Here is a 26,260-nt window from a genome sequence, read left to right as displayed (position 1 = left end):
GTGTGTGTGTGTGTGTGGTTGTTCCGAAGCTATCTAATTCCTAATTTCACCTACAGGGTCAATCTGCTTTCTTATGCATTTACTGTATTTTTATTTTTAAAAGTAACAATACATTTTAATGATGTTGTAAACAGTATATCTGCCTACTTTGTTTTACCAACGTTTTTTCACGGCTGCATAAAGACGTCTAAAAGCAAGTGTTGAAAAGAGGGAGTATAATCAGGTCATCCGGTGTACAGGCCAAAATGGTAGTATTTATGTTTTAGGTCTCATGTTTACATTACAGTGCCATGAGCCTGTGACGGATCGTGCTCTGACTTCTCATGATACAAGGACTAGACCTGCCTGCCTCAGTAAAACTGAACTGGCTGGATAGGTTGCTGTCCTTTATGGAACACAATACAAACAGGTTTATTATCCTAATCTTTTATAGTATGAAAATAAAAATGATCATCATCATCGCTTTTTCCCTACTAATTTTTGGGGCATTCCTGGCCCCTAATGACAGGACAGTTGAAGAACTGATAGGGGAGAGAGAGGGGGATGACATGCAGCAAAGGGCCGTAGTGCGGAGCCAAACCCGCTGCATCGAGGATCAAACCCCTACACGAGGGCCCGCTCCGCCAACTGAGCTATCCAGGCGCCCATCATCATTTCTGATAAAAAGGGAATGGTTTAAACAAAAAAAAGGGAAAATGGCATTCTACTCCTGCAAGTATGTTGTTTTCAATGTATGTTGGTTATTAAGGCCTCACGCTTCATCATTAAGTACAGCTCTTTTAAAAATCTGCTCCAAATTGTGTGTTTTGTCTTTATTGTGTAGTTTCTACTTAGTTAAAAGTAAAACCTCTAAAAATTCACACCCACCCACAAGCCTATTCTCATATACAGACAGAGTTAAACATCATTGCCACATTTGCACACATCTGAACTTCTTTCTTAATAAAAACAATGGAAGAGTGAACAGAGTAGGTGCTACAACTGTAAACGACTCCACATCCTAATGGACTGCATTACACATATGAAACCTGAAGGTGCATCACAACATTCAGATTTTGTTAAGCAGGACAAACTACAGGGTCATATTCAGATTTGGTTTGATCGCTTTTGTCAAAATCAAGCATACTTTATACAATTGTTGCAATTCTGACTGGCCTGAAGCTCAGTCAAGATAATGTGCATATTATCAATTGTCACCATCCATGTTTTCTGCAGACTCTTTAAGATCTTAAAATATTACCCGTCATTGCAAAATTGGAGGTAGTAATTTAACTTTAAAAGCCTTGTAAAGTGGTCTTAACCAATTTCACTACATGGAAGACCTATTCCAAACTGACATTATTCCAAGGATGAGCATCTACAAATGTGGCTATGTAAAACATACATACACATAAAGTAATGCATAAATAATATGCTACAAGTTAAAACGCATCTTTTAGATTTTACTTGAAAGAGGTTAATAAAATGCAGCATAGTAGCATTAATACAAACACATGAGGCAGAAAGCATTTGTCTGTGTTGAGAAACCTAACTAGAATTGGTTCAGAAACTAAACAAATAGAAAAAACAAAGCTATCAAACAAGTACTGTTCTGTAAGATTATGCCAGTCTGTCACCGGACCAAAATGAATAAATGTGTTGTTTCAAAATGGCGGGAATGCATGATGTAATGGGCTATATGCTATAAAAGGTTGACTGAGACAATATTAGCCTCCATACGCATGCTGTGCTGCATGCACCCTAATCTGATGCTTTTTCTGCATGTAGGGCAAGTATGGGTACACTGAAAAAATGGGTTATACAGCTCATTACCTAGCAACGACAAGGATTGTTATCAGTAACACATTTGAATGACAGAATGCAGACCAGTTGTCAGCTGCCCTTTAAGACTTGACAAGTATTAGATTGCATTAGATTAAATGCAGATAGTTTTGTCTCCATGACTGAAGATGAAGGAAAAAAGGATCTGGATGTGCACTTACTAATGACTAAGGTAGAGTTGAGTTTTCTGATCTCAAAATGTTTTGTCACAGAGTAAAAATGAAATGATTAATATGAGCCTATATTTAATAATCAAAACTGCTATGAAACAAACGGCCAATCCCGAGTTACTATCCGCATCACCAGACATGTAAATAAATCATATCACCAGTTTCCCAAGCATCAGAACCACAACTTTCTCAAATCAAAATCAATTATCTGCAACAGCTTTTCCCCTGTCTGCCTCGCTCATCTGATTATTAATCAACAGAGGTGCCAGCCAGATATCAATGTTGACCATTGTCAGTCTCTCTCATGCCAAGTCTAAAGAAAAAGCCTCCTCAATCATGGTTAAAACTAATAACACTACATTAGTTGTTTCCATCAGCACAATTTGACATTACTGTATCTAAACATTTCCCCTTTTTATTTAGCTCCCTGCCCCAGCGCTCACATCTGCACCAGCTGATATTTTAATAGCTTGTGTTGGGTGTGGCTTATAGCTACACACTGCTTATAGCAGTTAAACAGGGGGATGGGAAGCAGATCACAGTATCTATACAACAGCACTACTTGCCTGAATATACTTGGCACCACCACCACTATCTCACATGTAAATGCAACCTTTGTTTGCTCCTCCGATGTCTATACTGGTGACTGAGCCTGGTTTATTGTTATGGCGTGCTGTAAATTCTGTTGAACTTTGATCTTGGCAACCACAGGCAGAAAATGTACACTAGTAAAACCATCAACCAGTACACAAGCAGGTTAAAATAGTAAAGGCAACAACAGTGCAGGCAGCAGGTGTAAGTCATCAATCTAAATAAATATGAGCATCGTCCTAACACAAATTGTGTGTTTCATCATTAAGTAATAGAGCTAAGATTCTAAGCTCAAACTCAGTGGACACCTAGCTTGGACTAGATAGATAGATAGATAGATAGATCATGGAGATAGATGACCCATGGATTCAGCAGCTTGTCAGATATAAATGAACAACAGCTAATCTAGCCTCTTAATTTAAACATAAAAACACAAAAGGTCATACCATGTTATGTAAAAAAAAAATCTCAGCTGTTCCCTCGCTTATAGGATCAGGTCGTTTATTTTTTAGTGTTTACCCCTAAAACAGCAAGTGAAAGGATTGTCTTAATATTGCACATCTGCATATCATATAATCTGCAAGTACTTTGTAACTGGTATCAATTTACTCTAAATTAAGCCTTTTAACTAAAAAATTGATAAACTGAAGAGAATCTGAAGGTCGAAGGAAAAGTCTTGCAGTGAAGAAAAACCTTTTTTCAGTACTGACAAAACACTAGCGAAATTATGTTTATTTGAGGTTGAGAAAATAAATCCCTGTTTTGCTGCTTTTTCCTCCATTAACAAGGATATTATCACTGTAAATTGAATATTTGAGTACCTAAATGGTGTGTCCCATTGGTTCATTCTATGATTTGTCCTTATTATTGGCATACTATTGAATGCTGAAAAAAAAAAAAATTATGAAGAAAATGATCAGTACATGTATTAGTTTTAAACAATAGTTTGGAGCAGCTCTGCTTCTGGGTTGAATGTGCATACATCTCCTTAAGTATGGTAGCACAATGACAGGGTGTTTACCTACTGCGGTGGCATATGTCACTTGTTCATTCAGGCTCATTAAATGCTGCAGTGCTTTGGGCTTGGGTTGTGTTAAAAGAAATTGTGCATAGCTTTGGGTAGGGTAGGACCTGATCACATCTCTACTTACAGGATCAATTTAACAAATGACGGCACATTCCAGGGGTTAAAAGTATTAACGGCTGTGACTACATACCCAATCTTGGCCTTCTGCTTGGGCTTGGAGGACGGTACAATACAGGCCTTCCTACAGTTCTTCTCTTTAGGCCGTGCCTTGCCATTTCCTTTGTGCTCGCGTTTACGGTGCTTGTACTGTGAGGAAGAGCTGGGGAAGCTCTCAGGGCTCATAACTCTGGGGATGTTCTTCTCCCCACGCTGCCGGGCCTTAGCAATTGCCTCTGAAATTATCCTATTGGCTTTCTCCTGCTTGTCCTGTGTAGGTGAATCCATTTGATGATGTGTCCTCCGTGGCGTCCTCTTCTCCGATGAGGAGCTGGATGAGGATGACGACGATGAAGAAGAGGAGGAGGACGATGAGCTGCTCTTTATTTGGGGACTGAGGACCCGTACCTGGCTACCAGGACCATTAACGTTCTTCCGAGGCTGAGTAAAGAGGGAGAAAAGTAAAAAATAAAATTAGAATTACAATCCTCTTTAAGACAAATATAACAGACCAGATGTCATCTATTGTCAATGGGTTACATACATAAAGACGTATGTGTATGTGCCATAAATATTTAGTGTGTTATGTATATCTGATTTTCAATGTATGAGGCCATTATAGTCATACAGCTCAGCTAATAGGTGAGCAATATAAGCAAACATTTACAGAAAATGGTGCTACTTTCACACATTCAGAAAACACAACCTGTGTGAAGCTCTCAGACAGCAGAGCTCGTTGCTGTCCTCATCTCAAGTGCTGTGGGTGGGGGGGGGGTTGGACCTGCCTAGCTTTACATGATGCTCACTTCAACTCTGCACCTCCTACGTAATTCTACCAGCACACCTTCAGCGTAAGTGTTTCCCCCAAGAAATCATTTAGATCAGGTGTAGAAGACTGAAACCATGTGACATGAAAAACTCTCAGAGCCTGATACAAATTAAATCATTTTGGGTGGAGTAAGCTACTCTAAAGGCCCGGTAAACACTGGCTCAATGTGGCAGGTTACAGTGAGCCTTTCAGACATAAATTATCCAGCCTGGCTGATACATGATAATATGTGAATAATAGATAGTGTGACTGCCGTTATGCCTACACAACACAAGTGCCTTGTGGTAGGCCTTGAGCCCAGCGGAGAGGGAACCCATAAATGGATGACCTAATCTAAAAATGTGTTGCGTATGCCTACATGGCCCAGGCGCGGCCGGTTGCTTTTTTTCCACACTGCTAGCTAAATAAAGAGAATTAGCTTGAACCTCGCCAACAAAGTGGGGGGAGGGAGTTGAATAACTAGCGATTCATTTGGAAAGAAGGGGGGGGAACCACACACACACACACACACACACACACACACATGCACACGCACACGAGCTGCATTATGATTTTCACGTGTGCAACACTGCTGAGGCGTTTAGGAAGAAATTAACTGGATCATGCTGGAATGTTCTCATTCAAGTTAATGATAAAAAGGGGGGGGGGTTGAAAGTAATGCTTAAGAGCAGAAGAACATGAGGGCACATGAAATAATCAGCAAGAGGAAGAAAAATATAACAGGCTTCCATCAGAGAGACAGAGAGAGAGTGAGGGAGAAAAGATAAAATGCACCAAAACTGGGAGCACTGCAGCTGTGTAATACATCTATAAATAACTGAAATTACAGCCTGCCAGCACTGCAGTGATTTAAATCCCTCTAGCAGCACGTAGTCTCATGAAAACAGTGGGGACCATTACAACCCATGAAAAGGTAGAGTGAGCTCCATTTGGGCCAGCCAGCTTTCCCTCACTCTCACCCCCTCAATTCCACATGTAGTGAGCTCTCTGGTGACTGACAGGTTCAACTCATGGAGGATACCGACACACAAAACGCACACACACAAATCATGCACTGTACATAACTACAGCACAGGGCAGCTTGGAGAGAGGGTGGGAATAGAATATGGAATGAATAGACAGTGGGGTTGGGGAAAAGAAAACACTAAATCTAGTGTGCGTTGATACGGTCTAGCACAGCAAAGCAAATGACTACGGAGGGGAGGAAAATAAAGCAGCAATGAGTTCAAGATGGCGGCAGTGCAGCATGAGCCAGTAGCAGAGGAGGTTTTCAGTTCCTGCCGGCCCCTCCTCCTCCCCCACGTCCCTCCTCCCTCCTAGCTCTCAGAGCAGCTCACTTACCCTTCCTCTTGGCCTCTTCACTGTAGACATGGTGGGGTTTTTTTCTTCCTCTTTCCTCCCCCTTTCCAACCGGCTAACAAAAGCCTTGCCCTTTCGCCGGAATTTTTCCTCTCTCTGTTGCTCCCTCACGCTTTCTCTTACAAACACTCACTCTTTCCCTTTTCGCTTTTTTCTCACTCTTCCTTGAGCCGTGTGTGCCCCCCCCTCCCCTCCCTCTCAACTCGTTTTTGCCTCCCCTCCTCCTCCCCGGTCAGCTCTTCTCCTCAGGCAGTGCAAGAGCGCTGAAGCTGTTTGTCTCCTCCTCCCCCAGCGGGCAGGGCTCAAGAGTAGCGCATGGGAGCTCTCTCTCTCTCTCTCTCTCTCTCTCTCACCCTCGTTTGTCTCTTTACAGGGTGATGAGGGAGCAGCGCTGTGGGCGGTAGAGGAGGTGCGTGGCAGTCCAGGAAGCTCTCATTCTGCGTGCTGCTTTGCTGTTGTCCGACTTTACCCAAGTCTCTCTCTCTCTGTGTGCATGTGTGTCAGAGTTGCCTTCCCCTGGCTCCTCTCTCCTCCCCTCTCATTGATTCCCCTTTCCGCCTTCCTTTCGTTTGCGCCCTCTATGCCTCTCGTAGCCTTCTGCCTCTTATTTCTTGTTCTTTCCTGCTCTTTCCGCTTTGCTGTTTCCCTTTTTGCGCCTCTCCTCGTGTTCTTCACCAGCCAGGATAAGGTAGGTTCCTCCTTTTATTACACACAAAAAGGCGTTTGTGTTCGCTTGCTTGCTTATTTGGCCGGTTGTTTTTTCTTCCCTTTCCCACTTATCTTTTTCCTCGTTCTCACCCGCTGACCTCCCCTCTCCCTGGCTGGGGCGTGTATGGCGAGCTTGAGGGTCTGGCAGGCAGAGCAGCGGAAAATGAAAGCACAAAGCAGCAAAATGCATCAGCATGAATATTAGAGATGTCGTTAAAACCCAGACTCGTTTTTCCCTCTCTCTCTCGCTCTCTCTCTCTCACTAGCTCTCTCACTCTCTCTCTCTTTGTAAGGAAGTAGGCCAGCAGATGGTGCTAGCAGTTATTACATTAACTTTCACAACTTAACCCCCAAAGTCCTGGATTTTGCCCACATCACAGTTTTTCAACATCGTAGCTGTTTTTGTCCCTATGTAAGTTACTGCCAATGCCATGCTCATATATTTATGGAACAATAGCATAAAGAAGGTCTACATGAACAAACAACAATTTCCCAAAGGCTAAAAATGTATTCCTAATAACACACACACACACACACACAATCACACACACAATCACACACACACACACACACAAGAAATAAACACAGTATATAGCATACTTCCTACTCCCTAACCATGCCAGAAACATGTAGCTGAGCCTACACTGAACTTATTCTCCAGTGGTGAGTTCAAGCACTTGTGAGGTCAAGGCCTGGTCACTCTGCTATGACTCCTGAAAAGAAACTCCGAAAGGGGAAACTGGGATGTGTCCAAGAAATGCAGCTCTTCCTGTGAGCCAGAACAGATCTAGGAGGAGTGAGCCTGCCTTTCAAAAGGACTCCTGACCGCATGATGCAGGCAGGGGCCATGTGTACCGGCTGGCACATGGTATTAGGAATTATGCAGAGACACACGGCTGGCCTGAAGCCAGGAACAGTGCACAGCATTACTGGGTCAGGCCTGAGTTACTGACCCCATCAGCTTTTACATCTTTATTTACAGTGCAAAATCAGCTGAACAGGCTTCTTTCCCAGTCAACACCCTATTGACTTTTCATGAAGTTGCAAACATTGGCATGTGAGCTGCCCAGTGCTACCAGGACTACTGCCCACATACACAGGGCTAAAACGGAGTGTGCTTTTGACAATGTCAATTCATATTTCCTGACAAGTTAAGGTTTCTACATGCTATTGACTTAAAAGGATTAGTAAATAAAACAATCTCAATAAGCAACAACAACAACAAATGTGTTATTTTGGTATGATATGAAATGTCTTTTGTGTGCTTCGATGACAAGAGCCTGACCTAGAGACAGGAACTTTAGTACGACTTAACATAGTCACATTCTGATCTATCAAGCCAAAAGCAAACTACACTACTTGCTGTAGGTGTAACCAAGTATGGTGTGAGATATGTGGGTGAGAGTGTGTATGCTACAACACAATATGGCTTTACATTGCATGTTAAACTGATAACCTCAATAAAGTTCTATGCAACTGACCAAATGGAATGGTGTGGACAGCCTGGTTTAAAATGTGTATTTGTGAATGTGTGTGTAAGTAGAGTAGGAGGTTATAAGTTTAGTAAGATGACAACTGCCAACACACAGGAAAAGAGATATATATATATATATATAGATATATATATATATATATATATATATATATATATATATATATATATATATATATATATAGTTTGTGTAGTTTTACATTTTACAGCTTTACTTCTCCTACAGAGACAGAGATGACTGCCATGTGTGCGTACCAATGACTGTCTTTTCCGAGTGTGTGCACTTGCAGGACTCAGATCCATCTGCCATGCCAGGCCTTGGAGTTTGGACTTTAAAGCAGACCACACGCTTACCAGGAGCTGAGCAACAGTGTCCTTTCCAAGCTAAACAAATCCACTGTCAGATAATGCCCAACCAGGGTACAGTCCCTGAGGATGAGCTTTGTACTAAAAACACATCAACAGTGCAATAAGTGTTAAAACTCGTAAGCACAAATTAACAAAGAAATGTTTTTTACTAAACTGTCACAAACAGACAAAATGACAACAAAACGGTGTCCTGCATTACTGCACCTGCCTAAGTGCAAATAATTATGCAACCTCTTTCACTTGTAACTGTGCAGAATGTTTTTTCCACTGTAAAAAGGTGAAGGAATTATGCTTGAAGAAAGTGGTAAAAACTGCCATCTACTATCCAAATAAATCGCTGCTTACAGATTATTTGATGGGTAAAATAGGTAAGATGTGATAAACCTCCAATAACATCTTACTCAAAATAGAAATACTTAGTTACCATTCATTGCGGTTAGTGATAAAACATTTTTAAAATCTTTTTCCATTGGAAAGTTTTGTTTGTGTTTATCAAAACAAGAGCAAAGAGAGACGGAAAAGAGAATAAACAGTCAACATACACATGCATCAACGGTCACATGGCATGAAGCCACTGCTCCTTTGCCACTAAACAGTTAATATGCAAAGAAGCCTGGCGGCTTTGTATGGGGGGGGGGGAGTGGCTACTTTAAGGACAGATGAGGGAGGGAAGAGAAGTAGAGGAAGGGGAGGGGAGTAGCAGAGCTGGATAAAGTAAGTGAGTTGAAAAAAAAAAAAAATGTGTGTGTGCGCGCGTCCACAGAGGGAGATATAGAGCGAGGGGTAGGGTGGCTGCAGAGGCACAGGTGTCTGTCTCTAAACACTCCATTACTACCTCATCAAAGGGCCTGTATTAATGTGCCACCGCTCTCATTTCATGCCTGTACTACAGTGAGGAGTCCACACTAACGCACCATTAGGGAAATGAGAGTTGAGCGCTGGCAGTGCCCTGACTGAAAATAAGATGGCTAGCACCCACCGATGCTCCAGCGTCTACAGCTGGCTGCTACTCCCATACACAGAGATGAAACCCATAGCTAACTGGAATATAATGTCACCCAGTGTTAATTGCAACATTATCATATAAAAAGGCCTTTTGATCTATTATGCACCTATACAGCTGTAGACAATGCACATGTTTGATCTGGTTATTGGTTATTTCCGTTTTAGACATTTTCAATTAAGGGGTAAAACCACACTTGGTTTACATAATGCTGCTTGCACTGGGGAATAGCCCTGCTGTAGTGTCCTTGAGCAAGCCATCAAATCCACACAAAACCCAGGATAATGTTCTCGAGCTGCTGACCCTGTTACAAATCTTTTATTGTCATTTTCTCTTTTTCTTAACATTTTAGCTCAAATTGTCTGGCCAACACCTTTGTTTTTCTGCTATTATCTGAAAACACCAACACACAAACAACCACACAAAATGTAACCAGAAGTTGAGCCAATGTCTTCAGTTTATTTTCTATGGTCAGTGGCCAACAATCCTAAAACATTGTATTTATATGATATGAAAGGGATGCATGAATGCATTGTTATAATCAGAACTGTCAAATTAATTTTCTGTCATCTAACTGATCAATAATCAAATCACTAAAAAAAAAGTCATTGTTAACAAAATAATGCACCATAGGATTCTCTCATTCGAAATTAATGAACATCCATCAGACAGCAAGCAGCATTTCTCACAGGTTCAGAACTGATCTTGAGTCAACTGCGACACGGCGTAGCACTCATATTAACAGCAAAGCAAAGATTAGCAAAATATTTTTTATTATATGGAAGACTGAGCAAGACCGCTGCTTGCTGGGAGCAATTTTGATCAATTTTAATGTCAGAAGAATACTTCCCATTTAAAATGAGATTGAGATAGAGATATATATATATATATATATATATATATATATATATATATATATATGTGTTTCACTTCCAGAATGCAGCATTCATGCGCAGTCTTACAGATGAGAAAAATGACTTTGCTAATCAGCTGTCAATTTGTGAGTGCTACGCTGTGTTGCAGCCGACTGTGTTTGATGACTTATGACCAGTGCCTTCTTCTAGGACTCTACCACAAAATACTATAAATGACAAAAAACAATGTCTCATCACTTTTGCCTATGGTTGAACCTTAGACACTTGCTTGAAAATGTTTCTCAGTGCGGTTTACTAAGAATAGGCTTGGGTTTCAGTGTTTCTTACAGAAATAAAAACATCACAAAAACACCTTGTCTTACCCATCACCAGATCTCATACCTATACACTGATTTCACCTTTAAGTGTAGGTGCAAAAAGATAAGGTTCTTCTAATTAAGCCTTAGGCTACAGGTTAAGTTTGTAGCCACAATAGAGTGTTAGGCAGCAGCAGGTTTGATAAATGAAAGGAGATAAGATGCTTCCTCAACCAATTAAATACAGCACCACGCATTAATGATCCTTTATTCAGGGCTCGGAGAACAGTAGCAGGGCCGAGCATGGTGCCCTCTGGAGAAGCTGCTGAAAGTCTAACAGAGCATTATTACTACAGGTTGGCTTCCTCCATTGTGACCAGATAGAAGAACTGTGCAGAGAGATGCTGAAACACATAATGTTATTGTGATGTAGTCTCTTGGCTACATCAACAAATTTAAATGAGTTCTTAACTCTAAACTAGTGGGGGAAAAAGGTCAATTCAAGCCATCTAACATCCTTTCGAGTGTGGAAAAAGATATCTAAAAATCAAATAATTTTTAACATTAATTTGGCACCTGGTAGCGACTATTGGTCATTTGGAAATTGTAAGCCTGATTTAACTTAAAAATGTGCAGTATGATACATACACTGATATGGTTGCATCCTGAGGGTTAACCACGCAACAGCCCAAAATGTAAAAAAGTAGCAAGCAAAGTGCAAGTCTGACAACTGCAATGACCACAGGAGATACAACAACTGTCTGAGATATTTATAGTAAACATGTACACACCAAGCTCAAAAAGGACCATAATCACAAATGCAAACAAAAACACGTACAAAAGCAAACACTTTACACACACACACACACACACACACACACACACACACACACACACACACACACACACACACACACACACACACACACACACACACACACACACACACACACACACACACACACAATACAATTAACCAACTGATCTCACCACTACAGACCCGCTCCACTCCCAATCAACTCCAATCCAACAGGCTTTAACAAAGACAGACTATTAACTCACCATTATGCTGTCAGCTAATTGACCCCCTTATTGAATCAAGTTCAGCACAGACAGCCACTCCTATAACTAATAAGGTTTATGAGTGCAGACCGATACATGTGAAGTGTTACAAGTGCATTATGGTGTACCTACCGTAGTTATCTGACTAGGACCGAATTGAACACTAGGGGGTGACTGTGAGGAGAGAGGGCAGGAATGCATGGTAAAGAGAAAAGATGTCTGCCATCACCTTTAAGTGTCTGTCCTATCTGAATCAGTCCAGTGAAAATACTAGGACAATCAGGACAATACAAAGATGAAGTATGACAAGTAAGAAACAACGTACAATGTGACAAGTTGTCATATGTATGGAGCCTGACCTCTGTTTTGTGTTTTGGTTTGGCATCCTCATGTTGTTCATTTTCTCACTAACCATGGTAAAATAACAGCTGTAACTTGGGTTTGAGGGTTGTGCAGAATACAGAGTATAGCCTAGCTCTGTGTCAATTAGACCAGACCTAGAAGAGCAGGCAATGATGTCTAACTAGGGCATCCGCCCTTCTTGTATCTTTAAGAGTCAGCTCATAGGGCAGTCACATAGCAAGATTTAAGATGATATTTTAAGGGCTACCACTGTGTGCATGCACCAGCGAGCATGAGCCAAAGTGAAAGGAGGAGGCCATCCATCCGCAGAGGGACACCCTTCACAATAAGTAGCTGACTCCCGAATTTTGCCCAGTACTGCCATTGTGCACCCTTTGCTGTTTAAACACGCACTGCTCACAATGCAGGTCACCTTTTTTGTTAAATTAAATATTTGTACTTGAATGTATTCAGAGGTAGTCAAAGTATTGGGAAGGTGAAATGTGTTGCTACCACATAGGCTACCATCAGTTCTGTCTTCTCACATTTAAACATTTGTAGAACATGCCATTTTGTCACATAGATGAGTTCCTTACTGGAATTTCTGCTCAGGCCTTTTAGAAAAGCTTTTGCAAACAAATGATAATTCTAGTTTATGAAAACATGGACTTTAGTTTTGTAGACAAAGCAACAGTGAAGTCCGACAGGGAAAGAGACACAAGCATTCAGATAATCAAAGAGGTTGTAAAAAAAGGCCAACAGTTTAGCCAGATTATCTAAGCCACCTAATGTGAAAGTAAAACCAAAAGTGGCCACACCAGTAATGTCAGCAACAGTCCCTTATTGCACATGAAAACAGTGGTACAAAAGTAAAAGATGGTGCACTGAAATAATGCTTTGAAATACATATGGGGTCTCCTCCTTCACAAATCTAAACTAATCCCTAACCATGACTTATTAAACAGTATTTGATTGTTTCTCTGAACAAGACTATTCTCCTAATAACCAAAAGCATGGGCTTGAAAGCAGGACAGGTGCCCTTTAAAGAAGAGACAACTTAGCAGATGCTGTATGATTCATTTACCCAAGAGGAATTAAGTGTTTTGCATATTGAACAGTTCTATTTTTTGTGCACTTCACATGATGCGTCAAATACAAAATCCCGAACCTTCTTCTTTGAGGTTGTACAGAGTAATGATGTGGTGCTTTCGGAATCAGAGACCGCACAGCAGTGCAGACACCAGGCAGATAAGTGAAGCTGAGCTGTGCAAAACAAGCACGCCGGATGATGCTATTCATTAATGGGAACACTGGTGCAAACTGAAGAGTGGCGCTGAGGGGAGGTCCCTTAGGATGCGAAGAGAGCCAGACAGAGAGAGAGCAAGGTGAGGAAAGAGGAAGGCATGAGGTGGTAGGGAATACAACAAGACCTTTACAAATGCCTCATTACTGAAGCAGGGCAAAGGGAGAGCAGGGCAAATACACACTCAATTTCCTGGTCCGATTCTACCTCCTGTTCAGTGTGAGGCAGGTGTCTGTGGCATGAATCTACGTTGGAATGGTAGAGGCCAGGCGGAAATGCTCTCTCGCCCAAAAACAAAAAACATAATGAAGAGGATCACCTTTAACCCCTTTATATATAAAAAAAGGATAATTTTATAAAAGTATTACAAGATATTCTATTAACCGTGAGTTAAAATGCTCAGGTTTTCTGGTAAGACAAAATAGAAATTCTAAATGGAGAACCAGGAAACAAGTAGAAAAATAGATCATACACAGGTCTAAAAAAATACATCTGAACCATGAAGGAGAGCGGAGATTGTACAGAGTGTTGCACATACAGTACACAACATGCCAAATGCACAGTGCACCCTCTGTAACAAAACGCAAAACCATTTTCATCATTTGCCTTGTTAAATTTATTATTAATTAAAAATGGGCAAGAGGGCCAATTTGTCAAATTATTATTATAAGATGATGAGTAATTGGTGGACACAAGGAAATATAGACACTACTCTACAGGTGCTGCTGTCAGAGTGACTGGATTTTCTTCAGTTGCTGTATTTCATCTAATTGTGGTCATTCACATTTATAAGTCAACTCAGGGATGACAAAGAAATACAAAAATAAAGGTAATGCTGTTCATAAAAAGAGGAGAGAGAGAGAAAGTGAGAGGGACACCTGATGGTCTTGAGGAGAGTAAAGTTGTCTTCTTCATGTAAAACTACAAAACAGTGGGCATATTAGTTGTATTTAAGCACACTTTTTAACACTTACTCAAAGAACAATAATTTTAATAGAAAAGGTTGGCTAAAAAAACAAACATTCGGTGACATAACTGGCATATTAATCACAATGTCAGCCATTTCATGCTTAGTTTACTTTCCCAGTTTAACTGCTCCGGGCTATTATTCAGACTGCACCTGCAAGTTTGAAGACGCTCTCCTGTTGATAAGATTTTATTAGTTTGCTTCAATAACCCCAGATTAAAAAGGGTTTTAGAAGTGTGCATCTATACCTTCTGGATAATTTGCTGTAAATCAACACAAAAATGATGCACTCAAATGTTTTTGTTTTTAATAAATAAGACCCAGACTTATTCAAATCTGATTCAATTCAATTTCATTTTTTTCACACACACACACACACACACACACACACACACAAAACACACCACACACACACACACACACACACACACACACACACACACACACACACACGTTGGGGGGGTGCCTTGCTCAAGAGCACCTGGCAGTGCCCAGGAGGTCAGGTGGCATCTCTCCAGCCACCAATCCACACTCCGTACTTTTTTTTACACAACAATAGTACACAATGGGCAGTATTACACAGGGCACATTGTGGATACTTGTTTTGGAACTGTTGTGTTTTACATCTTTTAGAATGTTTAAATTAATGTTTAAAGTTAGTTTAATGGTTGAATAAACATTAAAAATCTGTAGGCTTTAAAATTTGGAAACCTACTATGAGTACACAAGCACAACAAAATTTATATTACAAACAATCATCCAGATCTTTTGATTTCTGTGAATAATAATCTCCCAAGGCACTTTGAACTACAAACATGCTTGCTTGCACAACAAAAAGCTCCATTAAGGTAGCAGAGACTACACTGGTTTTGATGGATGGTGGTGTGTGGCAACACTAATGATATGTATAGGAGTCTAGCCACATGTTCTCCTCTAAGCCAAGGAAACCTGCACAGCAATAGCAAGATGGGCTTTCTCTCAAATGACTGCTGCATGACCGTTATTTAATAATTCTCAAGATTAAAAACATGTTTTTGCAAAGCACTATGAAGCAAGTTAGAAGAATACGTTTACAAGTTAGAATAGAACACTTTTGAGTCAATAATGAAGAGGACTTTTTGAACAGGTGATTGATTAGGTGAACCCTACAATCAATATCATTTTTTTGTCTTTGTTTATTTAAACTGATCTTTTTATAAGCCTGTATGACGGTACTGTAGCTTGACTCACTACACAGTTGAGTGCTGATATATTATGAAACATACAGTACCAGTTTCAACTTTAGACATTCTTCTTCTAAAGTAGACAGTGAATTAAGTCAAAAGAAACAGAGTATTGTAAAACACAAGCATAACACTCAATAGACAAAGACTGGACCCGCAACATAGGAGTCTATGGCAACTAGCAAATGACTTCCTACTGACACACACGTTTGCTAAACTTACAAATCAGTAACCAGTAAGCCAACTTCTGTCAAAGTCAAACCACAAAGAAACCACATATCAAGAGGAACTGTAGGACAAACCTATTGCAATCCTATTGTACAATAACTTCAAATAACTTTACTCTTGCTACCTTTATTTAAGCTTTCCTTTGTAGTAAGATGTTTAATTCCAAGATTTCCTCAGACAAACCCTCCCTCTTACTACAAGACAACAACCACTGTCAGTTGTAAACACAAGGGCAAAGGGGTCATTACCCCTTCCTGCCTTTCCTAATATCCTGTGTTGCACACTACACTGAGGCTAATTCACACGTGAGTTTCATGCAGTCTTCCTGAAGAGAGTAAGTACTTTTATACCCTGAGATACTGTGGTAGTCTAACCACACAGCTGTCCCTTCTCCGCTAGTCAAAGGTTAACAAGTTCAAGGAAGATGCCTCACGTCACAACAAAAAAGCCTTCCAGTCACATACACACAAAAAACATCCACATTTGACCACTGAGTAAACACCCCAGAAAAATATTCAAAGCCATTTAATCCCCAGGAGAAAGAGGCAATGGAGAAAAGAAATAGGCTAGAAAAGCAGAATAAAAGAGCATACTTTAAATTCAGACCTACTGACAGTTTGGGCTGGCAGCTTTCCCACATGCTCCTGACACATTCAGTCCAATCTCCTCCCCTACCTCCTCCTACACTGAGCCCTCCCCTTCCGCCCACAGCAAGGACCGCCTGACTTCCTGTTTACCTCTGACCTCTAGTTATCCCCCGCCCTTATCTGGCAAGCCTCCAAACAGACAGGCTGATGAGGCCGGATGCAACCAGTCAGAACACTTGACATAGTGAGCGAGCCAGGGAGGGAGGGAAGAAAAAAAGAAAGAAAAAAAATGATACTGTGTGTGTGTGTGTGTGTGTGTGTGTGTGAGTGTGTGTGTGTGAGAGAATGAGACAGTAGCAGGTTTCCCGATGATGTGTGTTGTAAATGTGTGTGTGTGTGTGTGTGTGTGTGTGTGTGTGGTGTGTGTGTGGTGTGTGTGTGTGTGTGTGTGTGTGTGTGTGTGTGTGTGTGTGTGTGGTACATGTGGTGGTGGGGTGGTGCATGGTGTCAAGTTTTCTGGCATAGCCTGGCCTGCCCCGTCTGCCTGTCTAGAAGTTATATAAACCTCAGAGAGGTCAGGAAGCAACAAAGCTTGAATATCACACATAAACGCACCAGCCCTACTTGCAAGAGCACACAGATATCATAATTTGCTTACTCGCGATACAGTTGAGAGGCCAAGGCAGGGTATCGAGGGTTGAGCAGCAATACCCAGTAACATTACAAATCTAGATTAGATTATACTTCATTTATCCCACGACGGGGAAATTCTGTCGTTACAAGTAGCAGCATAGCAGCAACAGCAAAAAACAAAAAACAAAACAATAACACACAAACAAGTAAGCACGCAAGAAATACAAGGCAAGAAAATACAGGCAAGAAATAGACAATGAAAATATGGTAGACTGAGTAAGTAAAATGCCGTCAAACAAAAGGAATTTTAAAGTGCGGTTGCCAGATAAGAGAAACAATATTGCGGTGTAAGTGACGTTAAAAATTAAGTTGAATGTGTAATTAGAGCAAGAAGCAAGAGTCGGTAGCATAATTTAAATTATATTAACCTGAGACCAAAAATATGAAAAGTAAGTACTTGTAATAAAATAATATAAATACCAATATTAAAGATAAACAGAAAGTGTGTGATGTAGATGGGAGAAAAACAGGAACAGAAACTACAACACTATCAGGTAGTGCAGGCGTTGTAGAGTTGACAGCGGCGGGATGAAGGACCTGCGGTACCTCTCCTTCTACAACGGGGGTGTATCAGTCTGCTGCTGAAGGAGCTGCTCAGGGACCCCACAGTGTCATGTAGGGTGGAGAGGTGTTGTCCAGATGGATGTCAGCTTGGCAACATCCTCCTCTCCCTACTTTCTCTATGGGGTCCAGAGGACAGTACAGGACAGAGCTCGCCTCTCTGATCGTTTATTGAGTCTGCTCCGTGCGGTCGAGCTGCCCCCCCTCCAGCAGACCACAGCGTAGAGGATGGCAGAGGCCACCACAGAGTCAGCAATGCAAAACAGCAATGCAGGCAGGCAGAGAGGAGGCAACATTATATTTGAAGCCTTGGGTCTGATTAAAAATTACTAAGTGTAATAGCAGGGCAAAAAGTTGTAAAGCCAATCATTTAGAATACATGTGTCATGACAAGGGAAAATGGGTACAAATTTACCAGAACAGATTAAAATGCAGCAAGGTTGAAATAGCGTATGAAACTCCTGGCTCTAAAAGAGAAAGCAAGGCTAAATGGTAACAGAACGACTTAACAATCAGTGTGCTTACAGTTAAAAAAACTGATTGTATTCGCCTTAAGGCAATACCCCTGTTTCTCAAACGCCATGTAAACACCTTACCCTGGGTAAAATCAGAGTTCTCACAACCCGGTTAACATTCCTAGATAACTCATTTAGTACAGCGCTAAAATGTCGTTGATGTTCTCCCCTGTTTTTCAAGCATGGATGTATAAAACCAAGTTGTCTAAGACGCTATAACTTTGTAAAAAGTCAAAGCTTTATTCTGACCAGTTGTACGTTGGCAGAGCGCCACCTATTGTGCCGGAGTTAGAGTTACTCCTGACATTCTCCCCCGCTCATGTACACTATACAGAGAGAGCTGGCATAACCCAGTTCTTCACTTAACTGGGGTAAGACATTACCCCGTTTACTGCTATACATGTAAACGTTTTACTATTTTCTGTCCGTTTTTATATTTTTACATACATTTATCTGCAGCATCAAATCACCCAACACATTTGAAATAAGCCAATCTAATATGGAAAGAAGTAGTAAAGAAATGTAATTGTAGACCAGCTCACAGAGATTTCATATTAACCAGGTTATTGAAGTTCATTTGAAAAATTTCTAAGATCTCCTTTGCTAAACTTGATTTCTCAGACGTCAGTCTGAAATTCCTGACTACACAGCATAAAGACTGACTGCTGGCTCACTTGAGTACACGTTAACATTACAAACTGGCATCCAGCTCAGAAGGGTCTCACTAGAGTGCTACCTCGTCAGAGAAAGCCCCATGCCGTCCATAAATGTTGCTGAAATGATTCAAGGGATAGGCTAGAGTTCTACACCCATCTGTTCATTTAAATGTAAATCCATTGCAACAGGGCCTACAAGATCATTTTTACTCAATTTAACTTTTGAATTTGGCAACCTGGACAACTATTTAATCTTGAACCCTTGGTGCTCATCACAGCTGCAGCTGACCATTACAAACAACTGGAAATCCTAATTAGCCGCATTCACTGCGGGGGAGTGAAGAGTGGGCAGCGAGCCCCTGATGCCTTGCCTGTTCAGCAAACACTCTATCAGCAGGCTCTTCACACATCAGTACACATGAATAGCACAGTCAGCCTGTAAGCATCAACACAGGGCTGGATGTTGACACAGACGGGGAGATGCTCATTCGTATAGCTGTGGTTTATGGCCCCATTTTAATCACAGACCTTTGCAGAAGAGCTAAAGGTCTCCCTAACCAGAGCTCTTCCATACAGGCCACCAGTTGTGTCACTTGCTGCCTGTTAGGGATAGCCGAGGCAGCACTCAACATACCGGGGGGCTTTTATGAAAAAAAAATTGAATTTTCCAAATGTACATGTTTCCAGTTTGAGATAATCAGTTTCTGCTGCACTCACCAAAATATGTTAAATTGTTACAACATATGTTGCTTTTGTAATAATGCTGAAATCTGAACAAAAATATGAAAGAAATAAATGTTGAAAATGTGTGTCCCTTCTTAAGTGGGCAGACTATGATGAAACGTCTGTTGCTTTTGCTGCTGGTCATGTGTCACTCGTGGGCCAGGAGGGTGTGTGGATGCTACTAAGTTACTAGCCAACTGAGGTCCAGGAACTGCCTGAAGCCTGTTACAGCCAGCTAATGCATTCTCCTAACCTCCCCCTCTACTGCTCTTCTCCCTCTCGTGCTCTTCCTCCCTGTCTCTTTCCTAAGCTCTCCTTTTTCCATGAGCTACTGCCCTCTCCGTATCGCAAACCCCCTCCCCCTCCCGCAAGTGCTAACCACTCTCCTCCACCATGCTCTTTTCTTCCCGTGCACTCTCTAACACGTGCACGGACAAACACACAAACAGTCGCACAGAAACTGTGGCAGCTACCACAACAGTGTGCAACCTCCCCCACACTCCAGCGAGGCCGTGTGCAAGTGCCTGTAGCTTGCCCTGACCCACATCTTGATATAGCCTTAAGTATGCTTACAGCTAAGTCCTGAAGACACTCCTACCACTCTTAGCCTAATCAGGCCTGACCTGCTGTCGGCACATTGAGCAGATAGACAGGCCAGGCTGGACAGACCATTATTATTTACAGAAGGCTTTCAGATGGCCCTACTGTAGGATCCACCAACTGATTGCAGGTTTCCTACAGGCACATGTTCTACCAGGGATAGCGAGTTAAACATTACATGAGGGACTAGTTTCTGTGCCTTGCCACACCAGGACAAACACATTAATGATCTTGATACCAGCGAAGACATCTTCTCCATTAGTAAGGCAGATACATCAGTGCAATGTAACATATAAATTAGTTTAAACTCATCAACCTTTACTCTTGTCCAATTCCCCTCATTATTACCATATCAATACACTGAGCAGAAATTGGGGTAAAGGGTGCAAAGACTGTACAAATATAATTTAGACAAGGACAAAAATATTACATTCAGAGGGTTGCTCTGCAACAATGTGGCTCAAATATATGTGCCTAAAAAACAAAACAAAACAAAAAAATATCAACCAATGAATGCTTTATATTTTGTAAGAACCAAAAAAATGAATATGTATTGTATTACCTTTTCTTCCTTGTAGTCAACAGGTGGCGGTTTCCTGTGCTCATGTCCCCGTTCCTGTCTGGAATCAACCCAGGAACAGTGGGATTCATCATGCTGACTGAGTGCAGCCTCCAGCTGGGGCAGTAGGTCTGGCAGGAGGTCAGGAGGCTCCAGGCCCTCCAAGTCTCCATCCTGAGCCTCTGATGGCAGAAGAGTGTCTCCCAATGATTGGTATCCATTAGTGTTGATGGCCCTGCAGCTCAGAGGCTGCTCAGAGGGCAGCTGGCTGGACATGCTGGGGTAGCAGTTCATAGACGCGCCAAACATCTCAGAAGACTTGCAGTTTCCCTGGGTTTCACCAGAGCAACGAAGGGCCCGGAAAGGACATTCCTCTGCCTGGCTAACTGGGGTCCTCATAACTGCTGTGGATGGAAACTGACATACTGTCACTGATAGCTCAGGCACTGTAGAAGCGAGGGGTGCCGTGGTGGTGGTGGGCATAGACAATGACTGCTGACTGAGACTGGGTATTTCTGGCTCCCCGGGGTAGGCAGGGTACTGAGCAGCTTGGTAAGCAGTGGCTGAACTGACTGAGCATGAGGACAGGGAGTGAACCATAGATGACGAATGCATGGGAAAGGGCAGGTTAGGGTCTTCCGGTCGTCCACTTGTCGACTGGTAGCTACCCTGCTGCTGCTGCGGTTGCAAGCAAGTCCCACTCAGATCAGCATTTTGACTATCCAAATAAGACTTACTTGGCATTGCCCTTGAATGGAACCTTGGTCCTCCTACAGTTAGTTGGTGCTGAACCTGCTGTTGAGTATGGTGAACTTGCTGTTGGCGCTGAGATTGACCTCCCTGCTGAAAGGAGAAATTGTGACACTGCTGTTGCTGCAGGGACATAGTCTGTGTATTAATTTGTTGGTGCTGGTTCATCAGCTGTTGTTGTTGCAGCTGCTGCTGCTGCATTCTGTGCTGCTGCTCCTGTTGTTGATGACACGGGTGGTGTTGTTGCTGCTGCTGTGTTTGTTGTTGTCTGACATGAAGTTGCTGGTTGTGCAGTTGCTGCTGACAAAGCTGTTGCTGCTGTTGAGATAATGGATGGTACATATTTCCATTCTGGTCTTGGTTGCCCCACATTGGACTGCTACTGTTACAGAACAGCCCATTGGATTGAGGTACTTGGCTCATGGCAGCATTATGGTACTGGCCATGTTGGTCTGTAATTAAGTCACCACTTGTGGCCCCAGGACCAGAAAACGTCTGCCCCAAAGGATGCTGTACCTTAATGCCAATGTAGTGACCTATCTGCTGACTGTAAGCAGGTATGGCTTGTTGGGTAGTTACTGGTGGGATCATGTCTTGGTGCTTCCCTGGGTCTAGAGGCTCCACTTGGAGGGGCTCAAAGTCAGCAGTGAGATTAAGCTCATCCACGAGTGATGGTGCTGAGGAGAAGCCATCCTCGTCCAGCCCTTCCAAACCTCCAACAAAGAGGTTGGGGTCATTGAAGAAGTCCATGGCAGAGCCCGGAGGGTAACTGGAACCTTTGGAACTCCACTGGATCCAAGCTGGTCCCAATGAGCCTCACTGTGAGCTATAGCATGGCCATTTTATTGTGTCCCTTTCCAAAAACAGCGGGGAAAGAAATAAAACAACATTAATATAAGAAGATGAAGATGGTGTGTTTTACTAAGTAATGTATGGTCTAGATGAAGATCAGAACAGTTTACATACAAACAAGCTACTCATTAAAATAATTCAGCAGAAACCCCACCACACAAAGATAAATTAATCATTTTTTTTTAGACTGAGATGATAACTTTTGCAATACTCTTGCCCCACCTAACCAGATTTACTTTTATTATCCATTTCATCATCACTGATACATTCTTGTAGGCTAGTGGAATTACATAAATGTCAAAACCCAACCAGTTTTTAAAAAAAGCTTTCAAAAGGCAGGTAATGGCTAGGTCAGAAGAGTCTGAGAAATTTGGTACCGTTAATTACCAATCAGCACTTCCTTTCATGTGTGTAGCAGAGCAGCTGGTGCATACCAACCGCCAGCCATAAGCAGGTGCCTCTTCCTTCACCCCCTCCCCTTTCAGACACACGCACCTCAACCCGCCACCCCCAAAACCAATGAAGCGGCCTGCCCTGCTACTGCAGAATGTGTGGGAGGTGCAGACAGCTGATAGAATTTCAACAGCTAGGGACAGAGGCAGATGAGGTTCTTTGGGTGTGGGTGTGTGTGTGTGTGTTTGTGTGTGCGTGTGTTCTGCAACCACAGACCAAAGGAAGATGACAGAAGCTTACTCAGGTCAGTCATTATATGCTGAGTTGCTATGCACACAGGCAGGCATACAAAAGCACAAACAAGCACAGCCATTTCTCTAGTATCTTAGTCTAACATGTAGATGTACGTTTTGTTTCATTGGCTAACATTGGCTGTATTTCAAACGACAGACTGGCTTAAAAATGTGTTAAACATACAGGAAAGTGGTAATTTCTGGCTGTTGGTCACAGTTCTTTAACTATATGAAAGCCTCAACTCCTGCATGTGTGATTTGTAATCATAAATGGACATCATGTCTATTACTCGGCTAAAATCCTAATACACATCCCCGAGCAACAGACAACCTTAAATGTATTTGTATGCGAGCAACTTAAAAAACTTTTCACATTTACGCTATGTTGTTACAAGGTGATTGTGAATGATGTGTGTGTTTGTGTAATGTCACAGCTGACAATAATTTGCAGCACTAAGCTTTATTTCCAGGAGTACGTTTAGAATGTGGTAACATCATTTAAATGGCTCACTGTCATGCCACCACAGACAAATATTGTCACTCTCCGCACCCACTACCGCCAACAGATCCCAATAAATAATCTGTTCCAGGCATGAAGCCATTCCTCTCTATTTGGTCGTTGCCTCCAATCTCAGGGTCACCCCAGTGCTTTGTTTACTATGCTGTTTATTGGGAATCATGTGATGGTCCTGGCATATTGTTAATTGTATGAAACATTCCTAACTGGAATGTTGTTGAATGTTATTTTTGTAAGCGTCTTTGGATGCCTATCTTCAGGAGACACGTGAAATAGGCTAGAGAGGAGAATGTGCATCACTGCCACATCTCAGCAATTTAAGTACAATAAGAAACTTTTCCCAGTCACTTGAGTGATAATTACACCATCTGTAACCCTGGTAAATAAGTTTTTTTCTATGAGGCCTACTTGGAGTTTCTGATGATAGCGATACTCACTTTAGATGTGCACTAATCATTGGGAGTAACAGTAATGAGTTTGTGGCAAACACAGGACAATGTATGAAGTGTGCTTGTATCCTTTCATTTAATGAACACACAACAAACACATGATGAAACTTAAACTCTGTGTCATTTGAAATGATTTCCAATAGATACTCTCTTTTTGGTGACTTTCAATAAGTCAGACAAGTTGAAAGATGAGGCGAAGTAAGAATTCCGATCAAGCTGGATATACAACAGTAAACTGTAGGCAGAACTGTTTGTATAGGCTAATATGAAATTAAAAACAATACACGTTAATCATCTTTCCCATGTAGCCTACAATGGATATTGCAGCATATTCCTGAGCTTGACAACCAAGCCATTGATAACCTTTAAAAACACATCCAATCTTGCCCTAAGCCACAGACCAGTCCCCTTAACCTAGTCGCTTTCTAGATGTTTCCTTAATAATAATGACGTTGTAGCACAATACAGGCACGTGTAACTCATACCTAATATCAACAAGAGCGGTCCCGAGGTCGCCATTGAATCCTGCAAGTAGACACTTCTACGCACCTCAGTCAAACAACATCAAACAAATTGTTGCTAAAACGACCAAAACAAAATTAAGGCAATATTACCAGAAGATTAAAATGCGTCAAATTAGCCACTTTGGGAACAAAGTAGATAAGTATTGCGACTGAAGGCGCATGCGTTTAGTAGCCTACTCAAGACTCTGTTTTCATTGGTAGGTTATCTGCAACATGTTCGTACCGTTTTTTAAAGCTTTAATAAGTTTGTTGTGAAGTCTTGCTCTCATTAAACAGACACAGGGTTTACCTCTGAAGTCTCAGCAGCATCCTTATCATCTTCAGCCCAGCAATGGCTTCAGCTCCAAGCGGTGTTTTATAAACCAGCGAGGCGGCAATGTGTTGCGCTACTTAAAAAATGACAACTGCTTGCCAAATTGACGCAAAATTAATGCACGTGGGTCATTTTCAATTTTGGTAGCCGCGGGCCGTAGATTTGGTCACACGTGCTCCTAGCCAGACCTCCACTTTGGATACCACAGGGTAAAAGGGTGTCGTGACCACACTGAGAAAGAGGAGGAGGGGGAGGAGGCCGGAGAGATGGATGGATACTTCGACAGTGTCCATGATAATACAACACTTGTTTGTTATCCTCGCCCGACTTTCGTTTTCATTTAGAACAAAAGTGCCGACGTGTTGGCACTGCTAATGCTAAGTTACCTGGTCTAACGTTACATATCTAGGCTAAGTGCGGTGTTGACTGAGGCTGGTCGCTGTCAGTTCAGGACCACCATGACCCACGGAGGACTACTTTGGAGCCACGCGCATTTTCAATTACTTGACAAAAAAAGTACGATGACATTTGTTATTGTATATGCAAACTTGCGGGAAACTAATGCGGACATGTTGGCAAGTCAACGGTCTTATTTCTACCGGGAAGATACCCACTCAGCAATGCTGTGTGTCATCAGACAGCTGAGGCGAGCCTCACTAACCGACTGTCAGCAATTTGACAGCTCTTTGCCTGAATGAAACAGAACCGCCCAAGTCCGAAACATCTCTACAAAAAAAAAATCCAATGAAGAACACATTTCTTACCTGAAACGAACACCAAAGTCCAATTCCAGACGTAAATGTAGAGCGAGTGTTATCGGCGAAGTTGTGACTGTGTTGTTAGTTGTACTCCTGCAGGCGACCACGGCACAGCGGCTCTACCGCTGCTGCTGACGTGACTGTGATAACACTACATTTGCATGTTAGTAACCTCCTCTCTGATTGGACGAGCGACATTTCGCAACAATTTTGCCTTTCAGCGTAAAAGGAAAAACCGGTTCCCTCAGTGGGATTGTTTCTGTTTGGCTGCCGACGCCAACCAGTCCCGGAAAACGGCTGATTAAATCATGGTTTCATGCGTAAAGTCAATATTGACAAGAGTGCATAAGATGGCCGCGTACAAGCCAGAGCCAATCCGGAGAGGTTTTACATTCGTACATGCACCGTAGTCTTTCCTTAATGCAAACGTGACATGGGGTGGAAGACCTGCTCTCCACTGTGGGTACATATCGACCTCTGGTGGCTGACTGGGCAACATACTGCCCTAAATTAACTTGTTCCAGTTTGGAATACGGTATATTTATCTGTCGTCCACAATAGTGTATTCATGTTGATTTCATACAATTCGTGATATGTTTAATCTCCAAGGGCACACAACTTTGTCCTGATTAAAATATAGCAAGGACTCCCCGATAGATCAAATCAATATTTATAATAGAAAATACATGTAAAAAG

At 42.0% G+C, this 26,260-nt stretch overlaps 1 protein-coding gene across 1 annotated transcript in view; it reads right to left on the bottom strand.

The window, feature by feature from the left end:
• Nucleotides 1–25,700, bottom strand: part of chd9 (chromodomain helicase DNA binding protein 9) — a 76,748-nt gene extending 51,048 nt beyond the window's left edge. Inside the window, 3 exon segments of the mRNA XM_032520892.1 lie at nucleotides 3,800–4,206; nucleotides 20,719–22,318; nucleotides 25,571–25,700. Of these exon segments, the coding sequence (XP_032376783.1) occupies nucleotides 3,800–4,206; nucleotides 20,719–22,215 (1,904 nt within the window). The 5' untranslated portion in view covers nucleotides 22,216–22,318; nucleotides 25,571–25,700.
• Between the last annotated feature and the right edge of the window lie 560 nt (nucleotides 25,701–26,260).

The sequence above is a fragment of the Etheostoma spectabile genome, chromosome 1 (genome assembly GCF_008692095.1).
Source record: "Etheostoma spectabile isolate EspeVRDwgs_2016 chromosome 1, UIUC_Espe_1.0, whole genome shotgun sequence".
In the NCBI taxonomy this organism is placed as follows: Eukaryota; Metazoa; Chordata; class Actinopteri; order Perciformes; family Percidae; genus Etheostoma; species Etheostoma spectabile.
This window is presented reverse-complemented; position numbering and strand designations above follow the sequence as displayed.